The sequence below is a fragment of the Hippopotamus amphibius genome, chromosome 17 (genome assembly GCF_030028045.1).
Source record: "Hippopotamus amphibius kiboko isolate mHipAmp2 chromosome 17, mHipAmp2.hap2, whole genome shotgun sequence".
Classification (NCBI taxonomy): Eukaryota; Metazoa; Chordata; class Mammalia; order Artiodactyla; family Hippopotamidae; genus Hippopotamus; species Hippopotamus amphibius.
This window is the reverse complement of record NC_080202.1, coordinates 35,739,592-35,757,838: the sequence shown is the minus strand read 5'-3', so window position 1 is coordinate 35,757,838 and position 18,247 is coordinate 35,739,592. Positions and strand designations below refer to the sequence as shown.

The 18,247-nt window shown below is 59.0% G+C and overlaps 1 protein-coding gene across 1 annotated transcript; it reads right to left on the bottom strand.

Annotated features, from left to right (window-relative positions):
* Positions 1 to 587: 587 nt before the first annotated feature.
* COL1A1 (collagen type I alpha 1 chain) lies at positions 588 to 17,954 on the bottom strand. Its single transcript, XM_057714176.1, has 51 exons — positions 17,727 to 17,954; positions 16,036 to 16,230; positions 15,855 to 15,889; positions 15,719 to 15,754; positions 15,528 to 15,629; positions 14,586 to 14,654; positions 14,307 to 14,351; positions 14,094 to 14,147; positions 13,858 to 13,911; positions 13,298 to 13,351; positions 13,127 to 13,180; positions 12,743 to 12,796; positions 12,612 to 12,656; positions 12,443 to 12,496; positions 12,282 to 12,326; positions 12,061 to 12,114; positions 11,719 to 11,817; positions 11,588 to 11,632; positions 11,392 to 11,490; positions 11,219 to 11,272; positions 10,972 to 11,079; positions 10,840 to 10,893; positions 10,495 to 10,593; positions 10,264 to 10,317; positions 10,078 to 10,176; positions 9,417 to 9,470; positions 9,166 to 9,219; positions 8,991 to 9,044; positions 8,838 to 8,891; positions 8,350 to 8,394; positions 8,159 to 8,257; positions 7,778 to 7,885; positions 7,242 to 7,349; positions 6,981 to 7,034; positions 6,717 to 6,770; positions 6,391 to 6,498; positions 6,250 to 6,303; positions 6,081 to 6,134; positions 5,781 to 5,942; positions 5,589 to 5,696; positions 5,327 to 5,434; positions 5,167 to 5,220; positions 4,963 to 5,070; positions 4,498 to 4,551; positions 4,274 to 4,381; positions 3,880 to 3,933; positions 3,479 to 3,586; positions 3,102 to 3,384; positions 2,802 to 2,992; positions 2,274 to 2,516; positions 588 to 2,160 (listed from the first exon to the last, which is right to left on the bottom strand). The coding sequence occupies exons 1-51, from the start codon at positions 17,827 to 17,829 to the stop codon at positions 2,014 to 2,016; spliced, it is 4,392 nt and encodes a 1,463-aa protein (XP_057570159.1). The 5' UTR covers positions 17,830 to 17,954; the 3' UTR covers positions 588 to 2,013.
* Positions 17,955 to 18,247: the final 293 nt, after the last annotated feature.

The following is an 18,247-nucleotide window of genomic DNA, read 5'->3' as shown; positions in this document are numbered from 1 at the left end:
AGGCTCAGTGACCCCTTATGCTGTACTGCTGGTTTCTCCCTTGGAGGAGCTCAGAGAGGGCAAGGATGGAGAAGAGGCCCACTGACCCTCTGCATTTGCCCAGGGGGGCTCCCAGGTACTCCTCCTTGTCCCACCTCCCTCCCCCAACCACGGGCCTCCCAGTGCCCCTGGGGAAGTGCTGACCGTAGCCCCCCAACCCTGCAGGGTGCCCCCAGCAGTGGAGGGGGGCATCGAGAGTTGATGGCATTGATGGGCATGGGCATGAAGTTTGGGCAGAGCAGGGTCTGCAGGGAGGGGTGTGTGTGTGTGTGTGTGTGTGTTGCTGCACAGATGGGTTGCCTTTCTGGCACTGTAAGGGACAAGAGAGTATGGGAGACACGCAAGGAAGATGGCAGGAGAGAGGAAAGAGAAAGAGTAAAGGCATTAGAAAGGCAAGAGGGGGAGGAGGGGCATCAAGGGTGCTAGAGGAGGAGGGGCAGGGAAGGGGCAGACACAGAAGGAGAGCCCACCCACCACCCAAAGCTCCCTCCCCAGGTCTCCCCTCCACCAACTCCAAGGAAGGAAATTAGGAGGCCACTGCAGAGAGGTTTGGGTCATTTCCACATGCTTTATTCCAGCAATCAAAATAATTAAAAACATCTCAAATTATTATACACATACAAAATAGGTACAGAGTCTCTTGCTTCCTCCCACCCCTAAGGGGAAAAACTGCTTTGTGCTTTGGGAAATTGCGCTCCGAAACCCAGTGAGAGAGAACGCAGGACAGACTAAGGGAGACTGAGAGAGAGGCTGTGAGGATGGGATGTCGCTGAGGAGGAGAGGGTTTCAGAGGAGGGAGAGGTCGGCAGAGAGAGGAGAGAGGCCCGAGGTGGTGAGAGGCGCTGAGGGGGATGAAGAGAGGGTGGAGAGTGAGCCACAGGGTCTGGAGCCGGCACTCTCTCCCCCACATTAAATAGCACCTTTAGAAAATTCACATGAGTCCCCATCCACAAGGGAAAAAAAAAAAACAAAGAATAAAAAAAGACTTTGAACAAAAAGGAACATTTGCTGGCCTGGGGGGGGGGGGTGCATTTCCACTTCCATAGCACCAGTGATGCCCTCCCCACCCCGCCCCATCACACAGATGTAGCACCTTTGATATAAAACGGGGAGCCCCTTCCACCCTGCCCCCATCCCGCCCCCACGCCGTTGCCCCGGTGACACACAAAGACAAGAACGAGGTAGTCTTTCAGCAACACAATTACACAAGGAGCAGAGCAGTCTCTCCCACCCAGCCAGGTAGCACGGGGGGATTGGCACGTTTCTCAAATCCGATGTTTCTGCTCTGTCTTGGCCCCTCCTGACTTTCCTCCAAACCCGATGGTGAAGGGCCAGTGGTCCCCCTGGCACGCTCCCTTCAAAAACAAAGAGGGGTCTGTTGCCAGGGCCACGGGGACGCCAGATGGTAAGGCTTCTTTGGCAGTCTGAGAACTCCAGGTCCCCCCAGGGCTCGGGGGTTCTGGGTGAAGGGAGGGGGCTGGGAGTGTGGGGGCCACTTGGGTGTTTTAGCATTGCCTTTGGTTGCTGGGCAGACAATGCATTGTTTCCTGTATCTTTTGGGGAGACTTAGATTTAGGGAGCAGTGGAGAGGAGGCCCCAGGAAGGCATGGAGAAAGGAGCAGAAAGGGCAGCGTTGGGGTGTTTAAGCCCAACGGGCAGAAAAGGACTTACCCCCACGTGGGTCTTCAAGCAAGTGGACCAAGCTTCCTTTTTTAAAAAGTTATTTATTTATTCTTTTTTTTTTTTTTGGTAAGGTTGAATGCACTTTTGGTTTTTGGTCATGTTCGGTTGGTCAAAGATAAAAACTAAGTTTGAGAGATGAATGCAAAGGAAAAAAAATATTTTCCAAAGTCCATGTGAAATTGTCTCCCATTTTTTGGCTTTTTGGGGGGTTCAGTTTGGGTTGTTTATCTGTTTCCAGAGTCAGGGGCAAGTGGGTTGGGTGGGAGGGAGCCAGGTTGGGGTGGAGGGAGTTTACAGGAAGCAGGCAGGGCCAACGTCGACTCCGAATTCCTGGTCTGGGGCGCCCACGTCCAAGGGGGCCACATCGATGATGGGCAAGCGGGAGGTCTTGGTGGTTTTGTATTCGATCACTGTCTTGCCCCAGGCTCCGGTGTGACTCTGGGGTGAAAGGGAGGCAATGGCAGAGGGGTGTCACCAAGTGGAAGTGGCGGGGGGGGGGAATGGAGCTGCCGGAAAGCCAAAGCCCAGAGTGGGGGCCCTGCGGGACTCACCGTGCAGCCGTCGTAGGTGACGCTGTAGGTGAAGCGGCTGTTGCCCTCGGCCCGGATCTCGATCTCGTTGGAGCCCTGGAGGAGCAGGGCCTTCTTGAGGTTGCCAGTCTGCTGGTCCATATAGGCCACGCTGTTCTTGCAGTGGTAGGTGATGTTCTGGGAGGCCTCGGTGGACATCAGGCGCAGGAAAGTCAGCTGGATGGCCACATCGGCAGGATCGGAGCCCTGGCCGCCATACTCGAACTGTGGGAGTGGGAGAGCGAGGAGTGAGTGGCTGTGCTGGAGCCTTGGGTCCTGGCCTCCCTCCCTGGAGTCCCCTGAGAGCATCCCAGTGAACCCCACATCCAGAGGTGGCGTCCCTTGCCCCAGGCACCCTATGTCCGAGCCTGTATCAAGGACCCAGTTCTCCTGCCTCCCAGTCGATCACACTTAGCAGAGGTCTGGTCCACCCAGGACCTACCCTCAGGCCCTTCGGAGCCCTGGGCCAGCCCATCTTGTAAGACTGGCTAAAGGATCCAGCTCACGCACCTGGAATCCGCCGGTCATGCTCTCGCCGTACCAGACGTGCCTCTTGTCCTTGGGGTTCTTGCTGATGTACCAGTTCTTCTGGGCCACGCTGGGCTGAGTGGGGTACACGCAGGTCTCACCTGTCTCCATGTTGCAGAAGACCTTAATGGCATCCAGGTTGCAGCCTTGGTTGGGGTCAATCCAGTATTCTCCTGCAGCGGGGCAGGGTGAGATGGCGTCAGGGGAGGTGAGGGATGTGGGCCCCTCAGGGCTCCATCCCACCGTGGCAGGAGGAGGAGGCACAGCCAGGCCGGCCCTCACCGCTCTTCCAGTCGGAGTGGCACATCTTGAGGTCACGGCAGGTGCGGGCAGGGTTCTTGCGGCTGCCTTCAGGGCTCCGGATGTTCTCGATCTGCTGGCTCAGGCTCTTGAGGGTGGTGTCCACCTCGAGGTCACGGTCACGGACCACATTGGCATCATCGGCCCGGTAGTAGCGGCCACCATCGTGAGCCTTCTCTTGAGGTGGTTGGGGCAGGAAGCTGAAGTCATAAGCGCCGCTGGGAGGACCAGGGGGACCAGGGGGTCCAGGAGGGCCGGGTGGACCCTGCGCAGAGAGGGAGGAGAGTGGGGATGACTGGGGTTCCGTGCTTTCAGGGATGCAGGGCCAGGGACAGGTGGAGGGCGGTGGGGGCACGTACAGCAGGACCAGCATCACCAGTGCGACCACGAGGACCAGGGGGACCAATGGGGCCTGGAAGACCGTTGAGTCCATCTTTGCCAGGAGAACCAGCCGAGCCAGGGGGACCCTGCAGGGAGGAAGCTGGTTGGAGAAAGCCTGGCAGAAAGCACGGCCCACCCCCAGCTCTGGCGGAGAAGCCCCCAGCCCACTCTGCCTGGCTCTGCCTCCCCAGCCCAATTACGGCTCATTCCCGCAGCCGGGCCGGGAAACTCTGTGGGAGAAAGGAGTGGGGAGGGGGAGGCCAAGGGCTGCATAAGGTCGTTCAGAGCGCCTCTTCCCTTCTTTCATCTCCTGCCCCAGACCCTTCCCCAGAGACGCAAGGGACCCAGCAAGAGCAGGTAAACAGAAGACATGACTCACGCGGGGGCCAGCAGGACCAGAAGCTCCAGAGGGACCTTGCTCACCAGGAGAGCCCTGAAGGAGAGATGCGAAGGCAGCTCAGGCTGTGTGTAGGTCCCATGCGGCCAGCAACAGCCTCCTGCAGGACACCTCCTTATTCTGGAAGTCTAGCCCCAGGGCGTCCATCGGCTGAGACCCCTCCCACGCGTCCTCCTGTGCCCCCCTCACCCTCTCAGAAGCTACTTGGAAACGCCCATTGGTCTCCAGACCCCAGTCCCCACTAGGGAGGAGAAGGACTGTCCAGAGAGGGAAACTGAGGCAACGTTTCCTCCCTCATCACACCACACGACTTGGGGAGATGACGAAAGAAGACAAGAGGGCAGCTGGGCGCTGGGGCGGGGCTCGGCATACTCACGGGAGGGCCAGGGGGACCCTGGAGACCAGAGAAGCCACGGTGGCCCTTAATGCCTCTGTCGCCCTGTTCGCCTGTCTCACCCTTGTCACCACGAGGACCTTGGGGTCCCTAGAGGAGCGATTGGGACAGGCCGTCAGGTGGAAGTTTTGTTAGCACTGGGAGGGGTTGCAGTCCACAACTGGACAAGGGTTCTGAGGACATGAGGGTCAGAGCAGGGCACTTACAGCAGCGCCACGGGCACCAACAGGGCCAATGGGACCAGCAGGACCAGCAGGACCCTAGGTAGAGCAGAGCGAGTGTTAGATCCTGGTCAGGGAGAGCCTGGCTAAGGGCTGGCACAGCCTGCGCTACAGGTGAGCCCTCCCCTTGGCCAAATTCCTCTCTCCTCACATCTTCTCCTACCATATCCTCTCCTGACCCCAGATGAATCTTTGTGTACAGTCAGGCTTCACGTAAGTGTGGGTGAGCACCTGTGAATAAACCCCACTCCTTAGGGGACACGGGGTACTGTCTGGGGGAAGGGTCTCGAGGCTGAGCGGTGGCTCCATTGTTTTCAGGCCTAGACATCTTGCAAGGCCACCTCTCCTTCCCTGCTTGGTTGCAGGCCGGTGTCCATCAGCAGACCCCTTGGCAGGCCTGGAGGGTCCCTGGCTTGAGCAGAAGTGGCAAGTCAGGGCCCAGCTACTTACGGTCTCACCACGATCGCCGCTCTTGCCAGCAGGGCCGACGGGGCCGGGGGCGCCCGGGGCACCAGGAGCACCAGGGGGTCCAGCGGGGCCGGTCTCACCACGGTCACCCTGAGGGGGGCGGGGAGGGGAGCCGGGTCAGCCCTCGTGGCAGGGGCCAGGCAGAGCAGCAGGGGGCGCTGTGGCCCTGCGCTGCAGCTCTCTTACCTTGGGGCCGGGAGAACCATCTCGTCCAGGCGATCCTTCAGCACCAGGGGCTCCCTGCAGAGAGCGGGGGAGGGCGAGCGTCAGCCGAGGGGAGGGAGGTTCAGGCCAAGGCCAAAATGGCCACACTGAGGGCAGTGGTGTGAGGCTGGCCACCACTTACCTCACGTCCAGACTCGCCAGGGGGTCCAGCCAATCCAGGGGGGCCCATGGGACCAGGGGGGCCACGTTCACCACTTGTTCCAGAAGGACCTTGTTTGCCGGGTTCACCCTGAGGAGGGAGAAAGAGTCAGGCCAGAGATGGCGAGGGGGAGGGCCCTGGGGCCCCCTCACGTCTGTCCTCGCGGAGCCCACCACCCCCATCCTGCGCCCTCCAAGTCCTGCAACGGTTCTTCTGGGGGTCCCCGAGGTGAGGGGGCACTCACGGAGGGGCCGGGAAGACCAGGGAAGCCGCGTTCTCCTCGCTGACCGGGCAGGCCGACCACGCCACGCTGCCCAGCGATACCCTGAGGTCCGGGGGTGCCGGGAGCGCCCTGTGGAGGCAGACGGGGGTGAGGGGACTGCCAGTGGCCAGAAACGGCACCCCCACTCCGGACGCCTCTGGAGTGTGCACTTACAGCAGGCCCATCGGCACCAGGGGCTCCTTTCTCACCAGCGGGGCCAGGGGGGCCAGGGGGACCGACTTCGCCGGGACGCCCAGCAGGGCCAGTCTCACCACGGGCGCCTTTGCCGCCTTCTTTGCCAACAGGGCCAGGAGGTCCAGGGGGTCCAGCATTTCCCTGGATGGGGAGAAGTGGGGCTGTCAGAGTCGAGCCAATTCTGGAGCGTGACTGAGGCCTCAGTCAGGCCCACCGCACTCCCGGCAGCCTGTGCCCCACACCTCCCAGACCCGTGGAGTCTCCAGCACAGACACTTACAGAGGGGCCAGGGGGACCGACTCGGCCAGCAGCACCAGGGAAACCAGTAGCACCCTGGAGAAATGGACAAAGAAGCAATCAGAGGGAGAACAGCCCCTCACCCGGCCCGGCCCACCCCCAAATGCAGGCTGGGGAGAGTCTCAGCGGAGAGTCAGAGTGAGGTACTCACAGGGGGACCAGCACTGCCACGAGCACCTTTGGGTCCGGGAGCACCAACGTTACCCTGTAGGAGAGCACAGAGGCGTCACGGCTGGGCCAGTCCTGGGTCCAGGCTGCCGGCAGCTTGGGACCCGGAGCGGGAGGTACTCACAATGGGGCCAGCGGGTCCAGTGGGTCCAGCAGGGCCAGGGGCACCAGCATCGCCTTTAGCACCAGCATCACCAGGTTCGCCTTTAGCACCAGGTTGGCCATCAGCACCCTGGGGGCGGAGGGAGTGTGGTGAGTGGAGGAGAGGGCTGTGCTAGCCCAGGAAGTCAGCTGTGGGAGGACAGGAACTCCAGGCAGGAAGATGCTTGAATGGGAGACAATGCCCCGCCACCCTCCGTCTCTGAATCAGGCCAATGCCTCTGCCATCCAGTCACCCAAGGCCCCAGGGCCTAGTAGGAGATGGAAGAGGGAAGGGATCTTGGTACTCACAGGAGGGCCAGCGAAGCCAGCAGGGCCGGGGGGACCAGGCTCACCACGGTCTCCCTAGAAGAAAAGGAGGCAAATGGAGAGTTGCCCTGATCTGGGGGAAGGCGGGATGGGATAGAGCATAGGGAGAGGAAGGCCTGAGGAGCTGTCCGCAGGTCTGAGAGCAGGTGGGAGCCAAGGTGGAGGAGGCACAGAGAGAGGGCCAGGGGCAGCATGAAGGGAGAGAAGGGTGGAGTGCAGAGCCTTAACTGAGTCTTCTGTACTTACGGGGGCACCGCGAGCTCCAGTGGGACCAGCAGGGCCACTAGGACCAGACTCACCCTGAGAGGGAGGGAAAGAGGCTCAGGATCAGGGGCCCACACTGAGTACTCTTGGCAGATGACTCCAGAAGAACCCTCCTCCCTCCTGGTCCCCCCACCTTTGGGTCACCAGCTTGGAATGGCAGGAGCTGCCTTCCCTGCAGAGCCACGCCCAGGCTTCCGGGGAAGCTGTGTGTTAGGGAAGAAGGTGGGGAGGCAGCCATCTCACCTTGTCACCAGGGGCACCAGCAGGGCCAGGAGGACCGATGGGGCCAGTCAGACCACGGACGCCGTCTTTGCCAGGAGCACCATCAGCACCTTTGGGACCAGCATCTCCCTAAAGACACAGGAAAGCCTAAGACTTCCAGTGTGGGGCAAGGAAGCGGCCTATAGCATCCTGCTCATGTCTGGGACCCCTCCCCAGCTTGTGTCTGCCCTGCCCCCACATGTGCCAAGGACTCAAGATCTTTCAGGGGAAAAGTGTCTGTGTGCGGATTCTGGGGAACTTAGGTTAAGAAGCCCCTGCTTTGTGTAGAGGGATCCCTCGTCCAAGAAGCAACCCCCTTGTTGCTATGGTAACATGTGGGAAGGGAAGGGCCTGTACTATAGGTAGAGGATACATCAGCCAAGCAGGCAGAGAAAAAGAAGGGAGGATTAAGGAGAAGAGGAAAAGACCCCAAGGAGTGGAAAAAGAGATGCTGAGGGATCTGAAGCAGAGAGAGATGGGAACCACACAGGGCTCGAGGGAGGGGGAGTTCAACTTACTCTGTCACCCTTAGGGCCTGGGAGACCAGCTGCACCTCGTTCACCAGGCATTCCTTGAAGGCCAGGGGCACCCTGGCTACCGGGGGCTCCAGGGGCACCAGCATCACCCTATGTGACAACCAAGAAGACTGGAGTGAGGCTTGGGGTCTCAGAAGTGGGTCACAGCTTCGAGCCCCCTCTTAAATTCTCCAAGGCTTGGTTCTGAGGCCAAAGACAGGCACTAGCTAAGACGAAAGGTTCACAGCCCAGAACTTCAGCCTGCACAAGGACCCCACCCCAGTCTTGTTTCCCCATCCCTCCCCAATATCTAGCTGGCTTTGGTCACAGCCAGGCATCCCCCATCACAGGAAGGGTGAGACCAGGTCCCTGTGCTGCCCTTACCTTAGCACCATCATTGCCAGGAGCACCGTTGGCCCCACGGGGACCTGCGGGACCGGGGGGCCCTTGCACACCACGCTCGCCAGGGAAACCTCTCTCGCCCTAGAAAGGAAGGACAGGGCCCATGATGGTGGCTCCAGAGACAGGGCCGAGCGCTGGGCATCTTGGTGCAAGCAGCAAGAGGCTCAACTTACTCTTGCTCCAGAGGGGCCGGGGGCACCAAGGTCTCCAGGAACACCCTGAGAGGGAGGGAGAGACAGACAGTGAGCAAAACCCACCTTGGTCGTCCCCACTAGCAAGCACTCCTGTCCACCAGGGGGCTGGCCCTCGGGGTCTAGATTAGAGACCAATCCCTTCTCAGCACTGAACTGGGATTATCCCTCTACTCCTCCTCGGGATGTGTCACCCTCCCCAAACTTGGGGTTGAGGGAAAGCCAGAGTATTCCTGCAGCTCTAAATAGAAGTCATCCAGACCAGCAGCCATGCCGCTCCTTCCAGATCCTATCGTGCAGAGGTGCAGTTCCCTGCTCCCCTCTGTGTAGCGCCCTTCCTGACGGGAAGTCCTTCCTTGAGTCTAACCTTGATCCCCCTAGTTGATGGTTGCTTGATTAGCTGGGAGGGCTGGACTCTCCCTCTGTGTTCCCTGCACGTCCCATCTCTTCAGCTGGCTGCTACCTCTTACCTGTTCACCGGGTTTGCCTGATTCACCAGGAGGACCAGCAGGGCCAGGGAGACCCTGTAGGTGGGAAATGGGGGAGGGAAGAGAGGGATTAGAACCTGGACGAGGTGTTCCTCACCCACCCCTCCCAACACCCTGACAGCCGTAAGGCCTCACCTGGAATCCAGGGGAGCCAGCAGGGCCTTGTTCACCTCTCTCACCAGCGGGGCCCTGCAGAGGAGATGCTGTGGTCATGGGAAGGCCCAGGAGAGGAGAAGCGGGGCAGGGGGCTGTCTCCCCTTTCCTGCCCCCCAGCGCCCCCTCCCCAGGCCTCCCTGTCAGGAACACTCACAGCAGGTCCGGGAGGTCCCTGAGCTCCAGCTTCTCCATCTTTGCCAGCAGGACCCTATGGGGAGAGAGTGAAAGGGGTCAGGGTGGTGAGGGGGCAGGCAGCTGAGCAAGAGAGCACAGGTGGGGGCCCCGGGGCTGGGGGTCCTGACGCCCTGGGGATGGGCTAGAGCCTTCTGCATCCCTCCTGCAGGATGTAGGGATGGGACATGGGCAGGGGCAGGAAGGGGACAGGGACCAAAAGGAGACACTTACAACAGCACCAGGGGGTCCAGGAACGCCTCGCTCTCCAGCCTTGCCGGGCTCTCCCTGTGGGGAAAGAATTAAGGTTGAGGGAGCTGAAGTGGGAAACGGGGGCCTCCTGGGTCCCTCCTGTTTACCTGGAGTGGAATTTTTAAGGAGCTTTTTAATCTGTCAGCTCTGGCCCCTGGGGAAGGCCTTTGCTGGCTTCAACTGCTCCTCCTTTTGGCCTCTCCCTGAGCCCTCTCCTCCCCGATGACCTGCCCCTTAGGCTCCTCTCTCCACCCTTTCTTCTCCTGTCGTATGCTTTCAGTGACCTGAGCTGCAAAGGGGCTTTCATCTCCTCTGACATCTCCTTTCGACCCTCAGAGAACCCACCAAGATGTGAGGGTGACTGTCATGTAAAAGGCCCATCCTATCCCCGTGTGTGTACATGTGTGTGTGTGTGGGGGGGTGACAATACTTATTTCCAGGGACAGAGCAATGGCAGTGAACCCAGACGAGGTCTCTCATTTTACGGACTAGGGAGACTGAGGCCCAGAGAGGGGCCACAAGTGGCCCAAGGCCACACAGCACGTCAGTGGCAGAGCTGGGCCCCGAGCCAGGCCCCTGCACCCCACCCCCACTCTCGCCCCAAGCGTGTCTGTCCCTGTGACAAGCCTCACTGAATACTCACAGCAGCACCTTTAGGCCCAGGGAAACCCATCACACCAGCCTGACCACGGGCACCAGGAGGGCCTGGGGGTCCGGGGCGGCCATCTTGACCGGCAGGACCCTGAGAATAGAAGGGACAAAAGCAGAGGTTAGGACAGAGGGTGAGAGGTCAGGAGACGGACAGGGGGTCTGGGGGAGTGATACTTACAGGGGGGCCAGTTTTGCCATCAGGACCAGGGCTGCCAGGGCTTCCAGTCAGACCCTAAGGTGGAGGCAGAGGTGTAAGTGGGGTGCGGGGTGAGCGTGGTAGAAGAGGGGGAGGAGGAGAGTAGAGGCCGGGGTGGAGGACATTCTAGAAGGCGGATCTGGGGTCCTCTCCGGAGCCCTCCTAGGATGGGCAGGGTCGTGGGCCAGGCTGGGCAGAGGGCTGGGGTCTCACCTTGGCACCAGGCAGACCCGCTTCACCGGGGCGACCAGCTTCACCAGGAGAACCTTTGGGGCCAGCAGGGCCGGGAGAACCACGTTCACCAGCGGGACCCTGGTTGGGGGAGTCACGGCAACAGTTAAGGTCTCGAGTCAGGTCGCCTTACCATAGGCTGGCACTGTCATCCCCCTGGGCTGTGGGGAGCGCTCTGAGAGGTGGCGGGAAGGTGGAGGCGAGGCAGCCCCAGTGTGGCCACTGGTGACTGGGTGTGGGAGTGGGAGGGGACCGACTGCATCCGGGAGAGGAAAGTAACGTCCAGGCAGCACCAGGGCCAGCCTCCCTGCCATGAAGAGAGATTACCTTGGGCCCAGAAACACCATCTGCGCCAGGGAAACCTCGGCTACCAGGTCCACCCTGTGGGAGGAGAGGAGATCAGTGAGCTCAGACACGCAGGCACCAGGCCGGCGCTGAGGCGGAGAAGGGGGCACTCACACGCTCGCCGGGGGGTCCAGGCAGGCCAGAAGGTCCGGGTTCACCTCGGGCTCCTCGCTTTCCTTCTTCCCCAGCAGGGCCAGGGGGGCCTTGAATGCCAGTGGGGCCCTGGAGAGGGCAGAGGGGGCAGCCTGCAATGAGGGGCTGTCCTGGTACCAGCTCCAGAGCAGGCTTGAGGCTGGGTCTCCAGCACCGGGGGCTCCCATTCCTCCTTGGACCTCCCCCAAGGGGCTGCCGGGGGACTTACGGGCTCTCCCTTGGCGCCAGTGTCTCCCTTGCTGCCAGGAGCACCAGGTTCACCCTGAGTCGGGAGAGAAGAAGATGAATGGGGGTGCTCAGTTGGCCTGGATCTTCATGCTTTCAGACAAGGGCTACACAAGCCAGCTTACGGGGTGGGGCAGGAGAGAGAGCAGTACTTACGCTGTTACCCTTGGGACCAGGGGCGCCGCTGGGGCCCTGGGGTCCAGAGGGGCCTCGGGCACCAGGGAAGCCAGGAGCACCAGCAATACCAGGAGCACCCTGCGGGAGGCAGAACAAGTTGAGCCCAGGAGTGAAGGGCACAGAGTGGGTGGAAGGTGGGTATCAGGCGCGGCTCTGAAACCTGCAGGATACTTACATTGGCACCTTTACCACCAGGCTGTCCATCCGTACCAGGGTTTCCCTGGGACACAGAGGGAGGTGGGTGAGTGACAGGCAAGGACTCTGAGATAGGGAGGGGTACAGGGGCACTGAGGAGGTGACACTCACAGCAGGGCCAGCAGCACCAGCAGGGCCAGGGGGGCCAGGCTCACCACGCACACCTTGGGGACCTTCAGAGCCTCGGGCTCCTTGGGGACCAGCTTCACCCTGGATTGGAAGAAAGGACATATCAGGAGCCACCCTGGGAGCCCAACATCACCTGGCAGGGGGTAAAGGACCAGGACAGGTGACCAAGAGTCAGGATTCCAAGATCAGAGCAGGGGACCCCAGGACAAAGATGTTGGGGACTGGGCTTCTCCCTTGATTCTGGGTCCCTCTGGTTTGGAGAGCAGGGAGATACCCACCCCTTGGCCTGCGGGAGCTCTGCTCGTTGGAGGGTGGGGGTCTCACCTTAGCACCAACAGCACCAGGGAAACCAGGAGGACCAGCGGGGCCAGTGGGACCCTGCAAATGAAAGAGACGTGTTAGCAAGAAGGAAGATGGCAGCTGCAAGTCACACCCTGGGACAGAAAAGGTCCTGGGGTTCAGATCTGCCCCCATTATCAGCCCCAAGAGCTGATACTGAGACCACCCCCCAATGCCAGGCACTGAGATCCAGGGGCTGTACTCACAGGGGGTCCAGCAGCACCAGTAGCACCATCATTTCCACGAGCACCCTGAGGGAGAGAAGGGGAAGCCCCGGTTCCATTCACTGAGCACTGGCCAGTCCCTTTAGCTCCTGGGGAACCCCTTTCAGAACCCTGGGGTCCCCCAAGGGGCCAGGAGTACTTACAGCAGGGCCAGGGGCTCCAGGGCGACCTCTCTCACCAGGCAGACCACGGGGGCCCTGACAACAAAACCAGGAGAAGCCAAGTGAGATGGGAGACACACCCCTCTCCCCAACCCCCTTTTTGCACCTACACCCTGCTCCCTCTCTTCCTTCTAAAACTGGACACACTCACCATCTGACCAGGAGCTCCATTTTCACCAGGGCTACCAGGCTCACCCTACAGAACGGAGAACAGAGTTAGGAATCCATCCATGGTGGGACTGTGGGGGAGATGGGGACCATGACAGTCACAGAACCTCTTACCTTGGGACCGGCAGGACCAGCATCTCCCTTGGCACCATCCAAACCACTGAAACCCTAAGGTAGGAAGGAGGGCCCAAGTGAGACCCTGTAGAGACTGTGTACCACCTTGACACCCATCCAGACCTGAGGAGGCGTCTCAGGAGGTCATCACAGCTACTCCGCCATGTCTGAGCTAGACTAAATTCCAAATGGCCCAAGATCTCACTCCATCCCCTTATTGGGATTTCTTTCCCAATGGAGAGAAGTCCTCTCAGATGTCTACTCTCTGTCCCTTGGAACTTATGTAGCTGCCACCCACCACGATGCACATCAGGATCCTTTGGGGAAAGGGTTGGAATGTGATGCTGGGACTTTGGAAACTTAGATGACACAAAGGGCACTCACTCTGTGTCCCTTCATTCCAGGGAGGCCAGCTGTTCCAGGCAATCCCCGAGCACCCTGGAGAGAAAAGAAAAGAACAAAGGCAGGGCCGTTAGAAGACACCACTGTGGACAGAGCTCCCAAATGAAGCCCCAGTGCAGCCAAACCTGGAGGCAGCCACACCATCCTGCTCACCTGAGGTCCAGGAGGCCCACGCTCACCAGGACGACCAGGCTTTCCAGCTTCACCCTGAGAGAAAGAGAAAAGGCCCCTGAGTTGGAAAAGTATGGAAGGCCCGGGTCTTTCTGGGATTGTTGAGGGTCAGGCTGAGGTCCAGAATCTTATCGCAGTTTAAATCTACCATGCAACCCTTGCTTGAATTTTGTGTCCCTCCAAAGGAATTTCTGTTTATTTATGTCACCAGAATCTTAATCTCACCACATGGAGTGAAAATCTGAAGTATCCAGAGTAGTTAAGCCTAGGGAAGTCATTTACGTCAAGATGAGGTTAGGGATTGCTTTAAGGTGACCGGGGTGAGGGGAGGGACAACCACTTCTGTTAGGAAGATGGGAAAACATCCCAGGAGGCTCCCTACTCAAGGGCAGTCTCACATGTCAAGGAGAACATGCCCTCCTTTCTCTGGGTATTGCCCCCAAAGGTGGTGGGGGCACTGGGGTTAGGTTCCAGATTACAGGGACCTAACCCAGGGAGAGGTGGTGGGGGTGAGATGGTATCTCCTCACCAGGGCTACTTACATCATCTCCGTTCTTGCCAGGGGGGCCAGGGGGACCACGGGGACCCATGGGACCCTAGAGGAGATGGAAAGAGAGGATGTTAGAATGGCCAGGATAAGGAAAAGAAGAAGGGGAAGGCTAGGATTGGAAGAAAGAGGTAAGAAAGACCCCAGATGGTGGTCCTTCAATGGGAGAATCTATATATTTGTAGAGGGGGTGTGTATCTGCATAGAGAGTACAAGCTGGGGGGCACTTACTGAGGATCCAGGCTCGCCAGGCTCACCAGGGGGGCCTTGGAAACCTTGGGGACCCTGGAGGACAGGGAGAGAGGGGTATGGTTAGAAGGGCAGGTCCCTGCCAACCTGTCCCCCATCTTGCCAAGAGATCTCTGAGCACCTTCCCTGCCCTCATGCCAATCCTCCCTCCTAAAGCCCAAAGCCCAAAGCAGTGTAGACATCCTGGATACTTACAGGTGCGCCAGGGGGGCCAGGGAGACCACGAGGACCAGAAGGACCCTACAGAGGAAAAAGAAAGGGAGGCCACAGTGAAGCCTCTGTACAAAAGGTTATCTCCCATGGCTCCTGTTTGGACCACCCAGTTGCCTTGCAACGTCTCTGGATTCTGAGGTCCCAAAGGTCATCCTGACCTCCTAAGTTATCTATGCCACCCCATATTCCTTCACTGGCCCATCCTGTCTGGATCCCCATCTGCTCTTCTTCTGTCCTCTACATCCCCCGCTGGTGACTCACCATGGGGCCAGGCACGGAAATTCCTGTTGATTTCTCATCATAGCCATAAGACATCTGGGGAGCAAAGTTCTAGAAGAGAGTGCATGAGAAAGCAGGGTCAGGGCGGTGAGTTGAAAAGCAGAAGACATCACCAGTAATGGGACACACTGATTATCACGTGCCTCCTGATGTGATGCACTGTGCAGGACAACAACATGACCTGTGGCACAGCCCTGCCCAAAACGTTTTACTGGAATCTAATCATGAAGACACATCCAACAAATCCAATTTAAGGGGCAGTCTACAATACAACTGGCCTCTTCAAAACATTTCAGTGTCGTGAAAGACAAAGAAAGTCTGAGGAATGTTCCAGGTGAAAGGAAACTAAAGAGATATGACAATTAAATGAAATTCATGGTCCTGGATTGGATCCTGGATCAGGGGGAGAAAAATGCTATAAAGGACATTATTGGGAACACTGGTGAAGTCTGAATATGGATTACATATTAGATAATAAATAGTATTGTACCAATGTTAAATTTCCAAAATGTAATTATTGTGCAATGCTCATGTAAGAGAACGTTCTTGCTCTCAGAAAATACATAGTAAAGTATTTAGGAGCAAAGGGACATGATACCAGCAACTTACTCTCAAATGGTTCAGAAAAAAAAACAAAACAAAAAACCCGGGATAATTATATGTCTACATAGGCGGAGGCTGATAAAGCAAATGTGACAAATTGTGAAGGATATGTGAATGTTCTTTGCATTATTTTTGCAACTTTTCTCTTTTATTTCCCCGTAAGTTTGAAATTATTTCAAAATATAAAGTATGCCATCTGCCAGAAAACAAAACAAAACAAAACAAAACCCAACAGACAAAAACTCCCGTGGTGGGGGGCTGGGGGGAGGTGGCACATAAGGCCTTCCACGAATGTCTCAAATGTCTCGACTCTCCACTTACTCCTCCAAGGCCAGGGGGTCCGGGAGGTCCTGGGGGGCCAGGGGGGCCGGGAAGTCCAGGTTGTCCAGGGATGCCATCTCGGCCAGGGGGGCCAGCGGGTCCCTGCAGTGGGACAGGGCGGGTGGGGTGAGTGCAGGCCAGGAGCCATGCCCACCTCCAGCTCCCAACAGCCGGGAGAGGGCACCGCTTACCCTTGGGCCTCGGGGGCCAGTGTCTCCTCTGGGTCCCTATGGGGTTGGGGGAGAAGAAACAAAAGAATCCGGGTTAGAGAAGGAGAACTGTGAGGAGTCCTGGGCGGGGTGGCGAAAGTCTAAGACAGAGGATTACCTCGACTCCAGTGGTTTCTTGGTCCGTGGGTGACTCTAGAGGGGAAAGAGACGCGGCTTAGAGACGGGGTTTGCTCCAGCTGCTCCCAGCAAATTGGCCTCCCCTGCGCGCGGCAAGAGAGCGCCCGCCGCCCCCGCCTCGGCCCCGGCCCCGGCCCCGGCCCCGGCCCTGAGTTATATACCCTCGCCTTCGGGGCAGACGGGGCAGCATTCGCCCGTGGGGACTCTGGCGTTGGGACAGTTCTTGATTTCGTCGCAGATCACGTCATCGCACAACACGTTGCCGTTGTCGCAGACACAGATCTGGCAGGGCACGGGTTTCCACACGTCTCGGTCATGGTACCTGAGGCCGTTCTGTACGCAGGTGACTGGTGGGACTGGGGCAAGAGGGGGAGATGGGGGCTGTCAGTGGTGCAAGAGTCCCCCACCTCGGGGCTCCAGGTACCCCAACCCCATCGTCCCTTCCCCTCGGTCTTAGAGACACATTTAGATTTTCCATTTCCTGCCTCTCCTTTTTTTGTCTTTTTGTTTTTCCTTTTCCCAAATCCTTAAACGCTCATCTGCTCCTCATCAGCGCCAGTGACAGGGCCGAGGCGCCCGGCCAGGGCGGCTATAACTCTTTCCAGTTCTCAGGAATTTAAACAAAGGTTTAGGCCGGGGTTGCTTCCAACTCCAAACTCAGAGCGTAGGCGCTGAAGCCAAGTGAAACAAAAAGCCATTGGGTGGGGGAGTAGGGGGTGGAGGAATGGGAAGAGAGGCGCCCCATCCCGAGGGCAGGCTTGCGGGGCGTGGTTTGGGTGGAGACAGGAGGAGGGGATGGGAAGAAATACAGGAGAGGTCCAGCTCGGATCCCGCCCCATTCCCGGGGCAGGTGGGATGGAGTGGGCGGGGCTAGGAGGATGGGGCGGAGCTGGTTGGCGTGGGATCCCGCCCAGAGACTTGAAATGTACGGTAGAAGTAGGATATGCCCTAACCTCCAGCGCCCAGACATCTCTAAAGGCCTCTCTCAGGGATAACCCCCGTTTCTCAAAGCCAGCCAGTACCTCTGGGTCATTCCTTAGCCAAAGAGCCAGAAGGTCGGCAAATAGTAAATGAAGTTAGTTAACCACGCCCACCGCGGGGTCGTCTACTCAGAAGGCCACTAGGTGGCGGGCAACACCAAGCAATTTCCCTGGACTGGCTACTTCTTTTAGAGACAGGGGCTACCCCATCCCCAACTTTATTTTCCAGGCCTAGACGTGGGGGCCCACACCCAACAACAATCCCGGTCTTCCCGTTCCAGTTCCTGCGCGGAGAAGCGCTGGATAAAGAGGCTCACTGCCCGCTGTACGTCAGCAGAGGGCGCAAGGACCCTGCCTGGCTAAGTCCGCGCCAAAGTGCCTCATCCTTCAACCCGCCCACGCGCCGCGCCCCCTCCCCCCTCAGCCCAGCAGCTCCGCGGCCCCAGGAACATTGTCTAGCCTGCAGAGAAGGCATACAATCTTGCCTTAAATCATCTCATAGCCCTTCTGATCACTCTTATATCTTGGGTTCCAAATTCTCAACTCGGCGCCCTCATCCCATCTTCGACGTACTTTCCCCGACCCCGGCTCCCAGACCTCATTTTCCCCGCTGTACTTCCCAGTGCGCGCTCAGAACTCCTGTGCCACCTCGCGCGGTGCAGCATCCTCCCCTCTCACTCCTGGGGGGCGTTCATCTACACCCCGACCCAGAGTGCGGTCCCTTCTATCCCAGGGCGCTGAGGAAGAGCCTTCAACATCTTCCTTTCGTCCCTGAGCCTCCGGAGCATCCGGAGTCTCGGTTTAAGTCGCGGACCCCCGGGACCGAGCGCAGATACCAAGCAGCCCCAGACTCCCAAAAGTTTGGGACTTACTGTCTTCTTCTTGGCCTTCTTCTTGGCCCTCCTCTTGGCCGTGCGTCAGGAGGGCAGTGGCCGCTAAGAGGAGCAGGAGCCGGAGGTCCACAAAGCTGAACATGTCTAGACCCTAGACATGTAGACTCTTTGCGGCTGGGGTGGGGGTTAGCGTCCGCTCATGCGTGGCCTCACACTCCGCGTGCCTCCTGCTCCGACCCCGAGGAGAAACTCCCGTCTGCTCCGACCACCGGCCCGGGCCCCTTTTATACCGTCCTGATGGAGAGCGGGGAGGAACCCTGCCCCTGGGAGAGGGGGAGCCGACTGCCCGTCCCCCAGCCAATCAGAGTTGCCTGGCTCGGCCCCCAATTTGGGAGTCGGAACGGAGAGGGGGAGGAGAAGGGAAGGGAAGGGAGTCCACCACACATCTCCCCCCTTCACAGCTCTGCCTCCCCAGCCCCCCAGCCCAGCCTGGGCCAGAGATGCTGCCGCTGGGGTGCGGCTAGGTCCTCAATAGAGTGTGGGCTAAAGAGCGGGTAGGG